Source organism: Eurytemora carolleeae, unplaced genomic scaffold, assembly GCF_000591075.1.
Source record: "Eurytemora carolleeae unplaced genomic scaffold, Eaff_2.0 scaffold181, whole genome shotgun sequence".
Classification (NCBI taxonomy): domain Eukaryota; kingdom Metazoa; phylum Arthropoda; class Copepoda; order Calanoida; family Temoridae; genus Eurytemora; species Eurytemora carolleeae.
The window spans coordinates 229655-244295 of record NW_019396084.1 but is presented as its reverse complement, the minus strand read 5'-3'; the positions used below and the strand labels follow the sequence as shown (position 1 = coordinate 244295).

Below are 14641 nucleotides of genomic sequence, written 5' to 3'. Positions count from 1 at the left end.
AGAAGAATATCTTATGAAAATATTTACCCTTTATTATTGCATGCAGACTACACCTGTATATAGTTATCATTATCATACACAATAATGTTCTGACCTTCAGTTAATGTTTTGTATGTATTGTAAACATTAATATCTTGTAATATTAATGTCTTAATATCTTGTTAGCATTAAGTTTTCAAGAATGGGTCGACTTTAAAGTGTCGCAAAGCCTTGGCCTTTAATTTTACGACACTAGCTCACTTATACTTTTTATAACCCTATTTTTTAACATTTTAAACCAAGAAAACAATTGTTTCTAATTTTAGTCTTTAAAAAATAATCGGCAAAGTTCTTGCCGTTGTGAGAGAGCATGGATCCCTGTTAGATGAAGAAATGTAAGTGTAAGTTCTGGACTTGATTATCTATATTTATATATAATAACCAATCGGACCAATTTTTTTGGGACCTTGCGTTACCCCAGGGAAGGTTTATAGATGATAAAAATTTCAAAAATCTGCCTACAACAAAGTTTGATTTTTGAAATTTTGAAAATCTACGATTTTTTTTATAAAATCCGCAACTTCTGTTTGCTTGCAAAGAGAAAATGTTCTCAATTGAAATAGAAAGTGGTCGCGTAGCGCCCTAAAAGCCTAATGATGAAAAATTTTAACAAGATTGAATCCCTTTCAGTATAGTGTTAGTGTTTTGGTCAGTTTAAAGCTTGGAAATACTCCAAAATTATATGAAACGCTCTGTCTGAGTCTATACTCTCCATAAAATCGTTTGTTAACTGGTTTTCTACAAGCCTATAATGATCCTAGCTTTAGGGCATTTTACTCTCCCACCCGGCCCCCTTCTCTTTATATCTTGAGAATATTGCACAAAATGTTAATTCATCGGGGTAGCGATCATATATTGTAAACATGGGGGGACGAGAGTAAAGATTTCAAAAACTCACCTTTATTTGATGGTTGAGATCTCCGTTCTCTAGAAGGTTCTCTTGAAGGTTCTCTTGATGCTTGTCTTATTTTGGAACCTTCTCGTTTTGTCTCCTTTATTGGTTCACTGGAGGGACGCTTTATCTCTTCTCTAGGTGACTCAACATACACAGAGGGACCGGTACTTGGTTTAGATTCTATCACAGGTGGGTTGGCTGGTTTAGTTATTGTAAAGGACGGAGCTTGCGTTTTACTCCGGGTACCAGCTCGACCCCCGTTGTAAACACTAAAATTCTTCTTTTCTTCATTGTTATTGTTTAAACTAGGCTTGGTTAGAGAATCTTTGTCCAATGAGGCTGTTCGAGAGGGTTTTGGCTGTCTCTTCGGAGGGTAGGAAGAGTTTTTCTTGATAGAGTTCTTTAGGGACGGATCACTTTTAGATTTATATGGCACTCGTTTACGTGGAGATTTGGTCGGAGAGACGAGAGGTTTACTCACAGTTGTAAACGTGGGAGGAGATTTTCGTCCAGTAGGTAATACAACAGTACTGAACAGACAATTATTTCAAGACATTTATAAAATTAAAAACTTGTCTTTTCTTTTCTTTTTTAATTCATGTCATTATACTTTTTTAATACAGTTAACAACTTAACAATTCGCATTTATAACTTTTTCTAATTGATTTTATTAAATAATTATTTGATGTCTGAAAATCTTTTTTCATGAATTCAGTATTTGAATCTAAACCATCTAATATGTAAAAAATTACTTATAAAATGTGTCCCATAATAAAGATTGTTAATTGTTAAAATGAATTGAGTCTTTGCTACAAACTCAAGTTTTCTAATCCTATATCGTTGCAACCCAATGGATGAATTGCATGAGACTGTAAAGATGACCTGAAATCATAAAATTGGGCAATCTCAAGGTCGTCTTCCTTGAATGTGATCTTTAAATGGTTTACTTAAGAAATAAATATGTTGCAGTTGCAACAGACAGTGTGAAAACTCCGTAAAGGGGTCTCTGAGATGGTTCATCCTAAACCATGTATTTATTGACAGTTGTGCAAACTAACAACTTTCAAAGCACTCTTGAGTTCCTAGTTTCTAGGCCTGGAAACATGCATACTTTCATTGATTTTTAATATATGTACAGGGTGAGTAAAAAAATGATGTGATTAGCGGCGTCTGCTGCAAAATTTTATCTTTTTTTGTGCGTACTCTCCTGTATGGTATTTTTTTCTATATTTTTTTGACATTATTTTGTACTCAAGTGGCCCAAAAAGATTATTCGAACCTTTTTTTTTGATCAAAAGTTCATAAAAGCAAACATGTGTATTTATATTATTTCTATAAAATTCTAAAATTTTACAAAGATTGAATCACATAATTTCAGAAAATGTGCAAAATTGCAATAAGAAAATTTGCAATTTTTAGTTCTGGTCTAATTTTCATGGAAAAGTTTTTAAATTCTCTAGTTTCTTTCTACTTTTTAAGTTATATGCTGTTCAGTTGAAAATTGAGGAGCCATTAAAAAACAACTTTTCCATAAAAATAAGACCAGGACTGAAAATAACGAATTTTCTGTGATCCTTTGATTCAATATTTACAAAGTCGAAGAATTTGATAGAATTTATATACATACACATTTTTGCTTTAGATTTTGGGAGAAAAAAAATTTCGCAGATTATTGGGGGGGGGGGGCATTAGAGTACCAAAAAATTAAAAATTCCAAAAAATATTGAAAAAATACCGTACAGGAGAGTTATACAAAAAAAGTACAATAATGCACCAGACGCCGCTAATCACACTTTTTTACTCACCCTGTATGTATACGTTTATGATTAATGCGAATTGGAACATAATTGATTTTGAATAAATTGTTAAGGCTCAAGTGCATTTCGTGATTTGTTGCCGATATAAGTAATTTATAAAGATTCATATATTAATATAACGCATGAAATGTATGATTTAATTAAGACTAGGACCGGGGTTAAATCAGACAGTTTTCAATATTTGCATTGCATTGGAACCCCAGGAGTCACAGCTTAAACAAAACAAGGCCTAGATTCAGGCCTCATTGCAGTCAAGCCAAGGATAGGAAAGTAAGGAAGGATATTTTGGATAATCTACAAGTTGACAATAAAACAAGCCCATAGCAAATGACATTTTTGAAGGAGAGGGGGAACAGGTAACAAATATCAAATCTTAATTGGATAGTTTTGCATAAATCTGATGTGTTTTTTTTTAAATAATTTAGCCTGACACACGTGGATTTAACGGTTCTGTCAATATTTCAGAAAACTGTGACTTTCGATCACAATTTGACCCCTTTAACATAATTTTATAGGCTTTTCTCTTAACAATTTTTTTGTTGGCATATACATTTTGAATGAAAAAGTATAAAATAAACAAATCCGTAAGTTTAAAGATTGTAGAAATATAGACGAAAACACGTTTGATTTCAAATAAAAGAAACCGAATGCTTCTCTCTCTGGTTAGTTCGGGGTGAAAACCCTTAATATTTTATCTGAAAGGTACAAATCCAAAACTGAAAGAATGAGAAATAAAACCTTTTTACTTAAAACGCGAAAAGAATACTTTCTAAATTTCTAAGTTGCCTTAAAATAAAAGATAATAAAAAATAACCGAACTTGTTATAAGATGATTAATGACTAGTTATTAAATCATTTAATATATTTAATTACTCGAGAAATATTCCTAATATCACTGCTGGTCGAAAATTTCCTACTCGATGCTTCCGGATTTCTGTTCGGTGCACTGTTTACTGTTTCCGGTTTCCTGTTTTCCTGCTCCGCTAGTTCTCCGTCCCAAGGAGGACGGGGTTTCTTGCTCCGTGTCTAAACAGGAGATAGGGTTAACCTTGACTAGTCTGTGGGAAGATCAAATTATATTTTTTCAAGAAACCTCTAAATTGTACTGCAATGTTTACATTCATCCAACGCAAACATACAAATATGCACAGTGTAATAATTTTATAAGAATTTTCCCCACTTTTCATCTGTGAAAGAAAAGGTTTGAGTCTTTGTCTTTGTCTTTTTCCAATCATCTTTACAACCAGATGATGCAACCTTTGATATTTTAAACTTAGAATATTTGATCAAACATAATTATTATTTTCAAAAAAAAAACTCGGACGGGGGGGGGGTTAAACAATCTTCTAATGCGATAATGACCAGGTTTTAGCTATGTCTTTCAATTTTAATTCTGTCTTGTTAGCCCTTTGAATATAGTTTTTACATCGCTTGATTATATTTGCAGAATGTAAGGATTAAAGAAGGTTTTAGTATTTAGTTTGATTTTTTCCAGAAAAATTGCGATTAACAAAGGTTTTATCTCATAATCCCTCAACTGTGATTTTGTGGAGAGAACTTTCTTTTTTTCTATTTAGCTTGTATAATTAGATAATAAAATTAAATTATATAATTTACCTTTTTAAAGTAAATTTGTTTTCGCTAGAAAGAAACCCGATTATAATGACGTTAACGAGCCAATATTCTGAACCAAGTACGTAAAAACATCAGTTTATTTAGATTCACCTTCTTTCCACGTTTAGGGCTAACGTAGTAGTTCTTCTGAACAGGCAATCGTGCAGCCTAAAAAACAATTTTGATATATTTTACGCAACCTAGATTGTGTAAAGAACCAGTTCAGCATTCCTGTACGTGTTGTATTTATCCCTAAATGCGGAGCGTACTTCAAGACAAAGAACTTTCCAGAATATTTGTGATTTTCTAATTTTGTATCATGTAACCGGTTTTGTACTGTACGTTACCGGCCCGAAACATGTTTAGTATCGTTGGATTCGTGGTAGTAAATAAACCTATATATAATTGCTACGTTGATTACTTACCTGACGTGTTACGAGGATCATTTGGTAAGATCTTATATTTATTATTGTTTGATCTCGATATTATATTCCAAATATTATAGTCTTTCCTGCAGTTTTTTAAGGCCTAAGTAGCTAAAATGTGTTTATATTAGTACTTCATGCTTTTTTTCTGTAGCCCATATATATTCCGTGTATTTCTTTCAATCTATTTACTGATAATTTTGTTGATTGAACTGCAGTACAATAAAGCTTGAAGACTTATCCTGGTTTTATTATGGACGTGATCTAAGGGCAGAGCAGCTTCCGGTCAGATCCGTAGGAACACCACACGGTATTCACATATTTACCTTTAGGGCAATAAGGGCAGTTGCGTAACAGTATAAGTTACTGAATGTAATAAAATCATTGATAAACTAAAGTTACTTTTCTAAAGACTGTAAAACTCTGAACGGAAAAGGTCGCAAATTTTATGGACCGACACCTTTTGTATTCCTAAACATAGAGTTCATTTGTCACCAATCAGTATATTTTTTATCTCCGTGACAACTTTTCTCTTTTTTGTGACTTTTTTTGTTTCCAAAATGATGTTAAAGAGACATTAATTCTAAATAGTTTTACTCTGTGATAAAATTGTCTAAAATCGTCAGTGTATTTATGATATACCAATCAATAATGAATGATATACCAATCAACAGTGAATTAATTTCTATTTCTATTTTTATTCGCAATTAAAGAAGCTTTTCACCCAATGGTGCTAAAATAAAATCTTAATCTGATATTTACAGAGAAGAACGAATAGTTACTTTTCATTAGTTAGAAACGAATAAATTTTCATCCCGTTTAAAAATTTTTGCCAACATTTTTTTTGTAAAGTAAAAAGAGTAAAGAATTATTTATTTATGAAATATAACAAAAACATACAATATTAAGTGTTTCAGGAGAAAAAACCTCTAAAAAAAGAGGTCGTGGGAATCTTTGCCCAAAATTCTAAAAAATATAAAAATAGAAATAAAAGGAAAGGAAAGGATAAGGAAAGTTTAATATTTATTGTTTATACTATATTTAACATAAATTGGTGGTGGATTGTTAGTATTTTTCGACGATGAACTAACAACTTTTAGAGATAAAAATTATAGATTTATTTGTAATGTTAAAAAAGTAAAGTGATTTTTGCCATATTCACCGAATTCACCAATGAGTAAAATGCGTTTAAGCTTTTATGCTGTACAGAAACTATATACAGTGAGAACCGGAAAACTGAAAAAATACAACTTTTAGACTCAAGCTATCATTAAAAACTATTTTTGAACATTAGACTTTTTCACGTTTTAAACCTAAAGTGAACATATTGGCTTTGTAACAAGATGAAATACAATTAAATATTACTTTAATATCGACTTTCTATTCCACAGTTTTCTGGTTCTCACTGTACATTAGCTTAGCTATATTGAAACTTTTTATTGCTTTTACTTTGCTAGCTTAATTCATCGGATCCAAGAGGCAAGAACTAGTCTTTATTTTTAATAAAACACGTAAGTGCATTCTCAATTTAAAGCCCCATCTTATTTCAAAATGCGAGCACTGATTTTGAAGATTTCATGTCAAAAGAAAGAATAAATTTTTTAACTTTTCTTAAAGAAAGATTGTGATTTTTAGATTTTAAGAGTAAAAATGAAACTAGAAAATTTATTTACTAAATATCATAATGAATAAAAATGCAGGCATATACAGGGTAACCCTCAAAAGGTTAGACTTCAGAGATGATTGTACGAACATAATGTCAAATAATTAAAATACCATCGGAGGAATTAATTTGAGGAAAAATATAAACTCAATCTTCAGATCGTCATATTTAAAAGTTTTCTTGGTCATCATTGAAGTCTCATCCTTTGTTGGTAACCCTGTGTATAAAGTACAGACATCTAGCAAAAATAAGTTTACAATTTTGTAAATGCATTAATTTATTCTTAAATATGGCTTCTTTTCTGTATTCGGTCTGGATGGATGACGTTAGTAACACTTATCCTGAGAATTATTTAATTATTTACAATTACTGTACAAGCAAGTTTTTAATGATATTCTTCTAATTTTTAATGATATACTTCTAGTTTTTAATGATGTTCTTCTAATGTTTAATAATATTCTTCTCGTTTTTAATGATATTCTTCTAGTTTTTAATGATATTCTTCTAATTTTTAGTGATATTCTTCTAGTTTTTAATGATGTTCTTCTAATGTTTAATAATATTCTTCTCGTTTTTAATGATTTTCTTCTAGTTTTTAATGATATTCTTCTTGTTTTTAATGATATTCTTCTAATTTTTAGTGATATTCTTCTAGTTTTTAGTGATATTCTTCTAGTTTTTAATGATATTCTTCTAGTTTTTAATGATATTCTTCTAGTTTTTAATGATATTCTTCTAGTTTTTAATGATATTCTTCTAGTTTTAATGATATTCTTCTAGTTTTTAATGATATTCTTCTAGTTTTTAGTGATATTCTTCTAGTTTTTAATGATATTCTTCTAGTTTTTCATTATATTCCTTTTAAGATTTCTTAATGATATTCTTCTAGTTTCTAATGATATTCCTCTAGTTTTTAATGATATTTATTCTATATAATAATGGTAGAGACTAGAGTTATTGATTGTTTTTAATTATGTATGATGTTAAACAAGGTTACTACTGTGTATTGTTCATGAATAATAACAATTGATATTGTGTGAGTGTGAACATATTCAATAATCAATGCGTAAATTTAAAGTAGCATAAAATGATTAACTTAAGCGTTTAAAAGTCCCCCCCCCCTCCTCCAGGTCTAAACAATAAAAGTTTTGCATTTTAAGATCATGTAGAAATCTGTAATGTACAACATCAATATAAAGTAAATTGTACGTGAGATGGAAATCTTATATGTTGTCTCAAAACTTTTTTTGTTGAAATTGAAAAAAGTTATTTGAACTTCTTAAATGTAATCAAATAAGTTCGCTTTTCTTATACTTTGTACTTGTTTGCGTAAAATCAAAACTAAAGGCGCTACAATATCATAAAGTTACTCCAGTGATGTCTCCTTCTGTCTTATTTTTAGTGGTACATTTTACAATTATGTTTCTAAACTGTTTAGAAACTTCTTAACCAGTCAGGTTAAAAGTTAGAAGTTACTTTGTCAATTTTTGCAACCAGAAAATTCTGTAAATCTAAAGGTATCAATCAATTCTTTTTAGACCATTTTTGTTTTAGATAAATCTAAATCTATAAATATATTATTTATAAAGAAAGGAATTTTAGTCTGTGCCACAAACTCTGATTGTCTCATCGTTGCAACCCGATATTGTAGACCCGAGATATTTCAAACTATGATTTTCTTATGGTTGCAACCCGATATTGTAGACCCTAGATATTTCAAACTCTGATTTTCTCATGGTTGCAACCCGATATTGTAGACCCTAGATATTTCAAACTATGATTTCTGTAAGATCAAAGTTTGAAATATCAAAGATTTACAGCATCAGGTTGCAAAGATATAGGTATTAGAAAATCAGAGTTTGTGGCAACGACTTAATTACCTTCTGTGGTATAAAATCTTCTGGAATCTCCTCCGGGTTGGCCTGCTGCAGTTTATATGCCGGTATGACAGGGACGGATTCAAAGAGCTCCTGGTCTGAGGACCTGTGGGAGTCAAGAGGAGACGGATCAGGACTTGCTCGGAAACCCTGAGAAATAATGTTCTTTAGAAAAAGACTGTATACGTAATTTAAACGAACTCTTTCTTTATTGTGTGTCTAATACCCTTTAAACATTATTCTGATCAAGGATTAATGATATATCCGTGGATTTTCTAGCTAAAATTGATTATTAAAGATTTTGGTTTCTTTTTGAAACTGACCTGAATTACGGATCTGTGCATTGGAGAACATTAAGAAAATTGTCAGAATTTAACACGTTTTAAGATCGGAAAACTAGGTCTTCATTAAAAGGTATAGTTGTGAATCGGAAAAGAAGGTTCACAGAAATTATGTCTACAATCTATTAAAACTGTTAACTAAGTTTGTTCTATTCCAGCTCTTGTTGGCTTAGCATGATTTATTTAGTTAAAATATAAAAATAAAATTTGAAATATAATGGGTTATATAAATCATAATGTTAAAACTTTTTTAACTTAAAACAAATAATCTATTTCAATTAAGGGTTGCGGGCAAAAGCTCACGATACGAAACAAAAAACTATATATCAGTAAACCTGTTTCCAGTTTGTTTTTGAAGACTTTCTATCTTTCATTTTATTCAAGAATGATTAAAAGATGTATATCCAACGTTTTGTATTGCGCCGTTGTCTTATCATTAAAAACTTTACATCTGGGTGTGCCCGTGTGAACATTATTTTAAACCTGAGAATCTCAGGAGTTTTATATCAATTTTTCGATACAGCTAACATCAGATAGATGTCTTATTGGTATTGTTCAACTTACGAGATTCTCAGGTTTTATCCTATATCCCCTCTCATTTTTCCTTACAGTCTCTTTAAGCGGGCTGATCTTGCTTAGTATTTTTCCTTAAAATGTTGAAACTATTTAATCACATAAAAGTAAGTCAACAATCATGTATAACTTAAATCTTTTACTTTTTCTTAAAGCCCACATTGTAGAAGAATTGTGAGAAGCATGGTTGATCTACGTAGACACACGGTGTCGTGTAGTTTACCTTCTCTTAATGATTTAACCATTTCAACGTAATTTTAAACATCAAAATCAATCTTATGACGCTTGCCGATATTTATTAATATATTTAGATTGGAAAAGCATACTAAGATTTATCTAATAATAAAATATTGATTGTTTGAAAGTTTGAGAGAAAGGCGACATTTGGGAGGAAATTACTTTTTTGCGTTATCCCCCTCTAATAATACATTTTAGAACTTGATAACCATTTATTTATGGAGAAGAATAATTTTAAATGTTTTAACATTAAGCTTTTTATGTCTAGCATTGTGTAGAAATGGTTAAGCTTTAGGGTAAGATGAACTGCCGCAGAGGAGATACAGGACACCGGTTCAGGTTAAGGAAAAGTAGTTGAAGTAAATATCTTTATTACTAAATCCATGTTTACAGAAGTAAATGCTGAGCTCCTAACCTGCTCCTCGAGATCAAAAAGATTATATGATGTTGTTGAATTATTTGCCCAGTCATTATCTCTTCGTTCCCTCTCTCTATCCACCTTCTTAAACCTACTATCCCATAGATCCACCTGGTATTAATAAGAAATAATCATTATTGATAACAATAATAACGACAAAAAATAACAAATTAAAGTTTGTTTTTAATCTTCATGACAGAAATATTCTCAAAAACTGGCGATGTGGAACTAACATCTACTTTTTTTACTCTACAGAGGTTTGGTCCATCACCATCACCGAATTTTAAATAAAACGTAATAATAATGATAACAATAACATTAATAATAACAATGATAACAGTTTTGGAAAAAAAATAGTTTGCAAAGTTTTTTCAGGTGTTCGAAGAAAAAATGGTTGCACATAAAGCAGCATTAAAAACTAAAATCATGACAAAAAATTAATGGACGTAATGCACCAAATAAGCCTAGTACAGATAAAAGTAAATAAGATAATATTGATAATAAGTCTGATGTTTATAAATTTAGTCTGTATATTATAAATTGTATATAAACTATTATTGTTAAGAATGATAAAAGAAAAAATCCCCACAACGATAATATTAATTGAATACATTTGATTATAGTTATTACATTTAATGCTGACAAACGAAAAGTGTTGTTTGTTTTAAAAATAAGTTTTAAAAAAAGTTAATATTAGTTGTAAATAGTTAAATGGTTTACCCGTGAACCCTACCCTGTTAGTAGATATTGGCCTTGAGCTAAATAGTTTTAAAACTTTTATATTAGAGCCATATTATACATTTAACAATGGAGAAAAGAATTAAAGTGGTTAATAAATGGACAGTACATTGATTAGATAGTACATTATAGGACAATGAAAGTACATAAGAGAGAGACATTACAGAGATAGGACATTACAGATAAGGGCATTACAGAGATAGGACATTACAGAGATAGGACATTACAGAGATAGGATATTACAAAGATAGGATATTACAGAGAAAGGACATTAGCATTACAGAGAAAGGACATTACAGAGATAGGACATTACAGAGATAGGACATTACAGAGATAGGACATTACAGAGATAGGACATTACAGAGAGATAGGATAATACAGAGATAGGATATTACAAAGATAGGATGTTACAAAGATAGGATGTTACAGAGATAGGACATTACAGAGATAGGACATTACAAAGATAGGATATTACAAAGATAGAACATTACAGAGAGAGGACATTACAGAGATAGGATATTACAGATTAAGGCATTACAGAGATAGGACATTACAGAGATAGAAAATTACAGAGATAGGACATTACAGAGATAGGACATTACAGAGATAAGACATTACAGAGATAGGACATTACAGAGATAGGACATTACAAAGATAGGACATTACAGAGATAGGACATTACAGAAATAGGACATTACAGAGATAGGATATTACAGAGAAAGTACATTACATACCCAACTCAAATATATTTCATAGAAAGAAAAAAACAAAAATGTTATTTCATAAAAAAGTTTAGATAGGAAATTACATACTATAGTTTTATTTCAATTTTAGACTTGTAAAAGACGTTTGACAAAATGTAAGTTTTTTCTTACTTATAAAAATATAACTAGTGATTTTAACACGTAAAACACGGAAAAGGATTATTATAAATAGGTCAAAATATTTTATTATAGATGAACCCCCCCCCCCTCTTCTAATTGTGCTTGACCGTCAAAAAAGAAACCAGCATTGGAAGTAAAAAACAAAGTTATAAAAATGCAAGGTTAGCACGCAATGTCACCGAGACTGGTGAAACTTTACACTTTAACGGATTCCTCATCAGTTCATGAATTTCAAGATTTTTAAAACAAAATATAAATTTATAAGTTTTAAGTGAAATATAAACGATTATTTTGTGATGGTTTCTATATCAAAGTAAAGGTAATTAAATTAAAAGCCAAATATCTTGGCACTCCGTTTATAAAGTAGCATGTCCCATCCACAACGGTACCCTTCATAACATTGTCTAATCACGTATTAATTGTATCATTTACTCTCAGACTCTGAGAGTAAATGACATTCCTTTTTAAAGAGGGGATTCAATGATAAACCCGAGGGCTTGCGGATTTTGCTGATTTTTTTGCCTTTGTAGATTTTCAAAGTATCTTTCAATGAAAATATCCCGGCGGGATTAAATGAAAATTGTTGCATACCAAAAAACCAGCTTTTTATGAAGGAATGATTATTTTCAATTGTTGTGTCTCCACAAAAGTGGCTTGCGCATTACTGCTCCAGAAACAATAGAGGAAATGTAAGAATTAAATGCTTTTCAAGCTAGAAAGGCATTATTGTGAATCGATCATAATCCTGTTCAAAAAGGAGGTCACATGACATTACACTGACGTCCCTTTAAAGGTCATGAAACCCAGAAGAAATCTTTTACTTAAAATCAGACCAATTACGATAGAAAAGATTTAATGGCCAGATGGTGTAAATTTACCCTTTAAGGGACTGTGCGTAAAATTTAGCGAAAAGAGTGGCTTATAAACAGCAGCACTGATTTTGCACAATTTGTTCCTTGTTGATTAGATTAAATGGGGATAATTATGAAAAATTTAAGAAAGATAGTTTTAAAAATAATTTTGAAAAATGTTTGAGAAACGAAAAGGGTGGTTTAACTCAAATTGAATCTGTACTTTCTAGATTTTACTTTCTCCAAATGCATTTTAAATGTTAATTGGAATAAATGCAATTCCTCTTAAGAAGTTAATAGATTTTGGAGTTATACATTGCATAATATACAACATGCAATACGTAAAAACAAATATGTACATTCAAGGTTAAATCACATTTGAAAAAATTTACCTCTGGTTCTTTGTTTTTCTTACTGTTGAAGCCACCCATTTTTAACTTATATTATTTTTAAAACAGAACTACTTTTGTATTTCATGATTTGAAACGAACTTTGTAGTTTGGGTAAAAATAGTTTTTGAATTCTCCTAATTTTAAAGTGTAAAACTGTGAGTCGGACAAAATTATTATTATTTCTCCGAGTGTACCCTGTGGCTGAGGACGAAACTAGCTCCGGGTTTTGTTTTGTTTCCGCACTCCGGGTAACTGTGACACCAGGGTTGAACTGGGGACTAACCTGTATCTGGTCCTGAACCTCCACTATTACCAATTAATAGTTGAGTTAGTTGAGTATATGTATATACATATATGTATATATATAATCTATATAATAAAACAAGACATTCGTAACTATGCTTCCTCTGGCCGACCAAACGACTGGACCGAATGGGCTGATATTTTTTGTGGACACTCATGGGTAGCCGTGACATAGGCTAAAAATCGAATTTATTTTTAAAATTTTATTTTTCCATGGTCAACGCTGGGTCTTTTAGCTGGTATATAATATATGTATAAAGTATATACAGTTTGAATGAAGAAAGCAAAGCTAAACTCAAAGCAACTTAAACTTGAAATAGAACTTCTTGTTCGATTCTGATCCTGACCTGAACCTTAACTCATAGTTTGATCCTGATACTGAACCTAAACCTTAACTCCTGGGTTGATACTGATACTGAACCTGAACTTAAACTCCTGGATTAATCCTGATACTGAACGTGAACCTAAACTCCTGGGTTGATCCTGATACTGAACCTGAACTTAAACTCCTGGATTAATCCTGATACTGAACGTGAACCTAAACTCCTGGATTGATCCTGATACTGAATCTGATCTTAAACTCCTGGTTTGATCCTGATACTGAACCTGATCTTAAACTCCTGGTTTGATCCTGATACTGAACCTGATCTTAAACTCCTGGTTTGATCCTGATACTGAACCAGATCTTAAACTCCTGGTTTGGTCCTGATACTGAATCTGATCTTAAACTCCTGGTTTGATCCTGATACTAAAGCAGAAACTAAACTCAAACCATACTAAACCTAACCCGAATCTTAACCCAACCTAAACCTTAATCTAATCTGGATTCTCAATAGTCACTAAATACTGAAATCTAAAAAATACACAGAAGCTTTTATCATCCCCAGATCAGAACCTAAACCTGTTTTTTCTCATGTTTAGGTGTTAAGAGCTCCAGTCAAATAGACGTTAGGTACTTTCCCAAAGGCATTTTTACTTGTGAACTTCTCAAAAGTGCAATTTCCCAAACGGTAACTTTCAAAGTTTGTCCTAGCCGCAGCGCTCGGCCCTCTTGCCCATCATAACCGCAGCGCTTGGCTCTTATTGCAGCCTGCGGCGCCTCAGAATGCCTAAGCTAACCAATGGAATGTCGCCATTTGGGAAATTGCACATTTGGGAAGTTGCCACTTAAAAAATTGTAACTTGGGAAGTTTCCACTTGGAAAAATGCCTAACACCGTCAACAATATATCTCCGTCTTGTCAAATAATAGGTAATTGTAGCTCGGGAAAAATAGGTTAATTCACTCTATTGTAAATTATACTTAATGATTAATCAATATTCATCCATGTCATTAACTTCATTAAGAGAAAGTTAAAGAGTATTTCAATAATACTTTCACTGAAAGGGACTTTCCACGTTAATTTAAGTGTCCTTCAATTTTAAAGGGTTTCATTTCCAAATCACAACGATTCGTTTTTTTCTGTCATAAAAATAAATTAATTCTCTGATTATCTTTCTTTTCCTCTGTTTCCTAAATCACTTTTGTAAAAAACCGCAGTTAAAATAATCAACGTTTTAGATGAAAAGATAGAG

General features: G+C 31.2%; 1 protein-coding gene across 1 annotated transcript; it reads right to left on the bottom strand.

The window, feature by feature from the left end:
• Positions 1-887: 887 nt before the first annotated feature.
• On the bottom strand, positions 888-13015 carry LOC111717793 (serine/arginine repetitive matrix protein 1). Its single transcript, XM_023493242.1, has 6 exons — positions 12765-13015; positions 9897-10010; positions 8334-8480; positions 4477-4533; positions 3638-3777; positions 888-1464 (listed from the first exon to the last, which is right to left on the bottom strand). Exons 1-6 carry the CDS (start codon positions 12801-12803, stop codon positions 888-890), a joined length of 1074 nt encoding a protein of 357 aa, XP_023349010.1. The 5' UTR covers positions 12804-13015.
• Positions 13016-14641: the final 1626 nt, after the last annotated feature.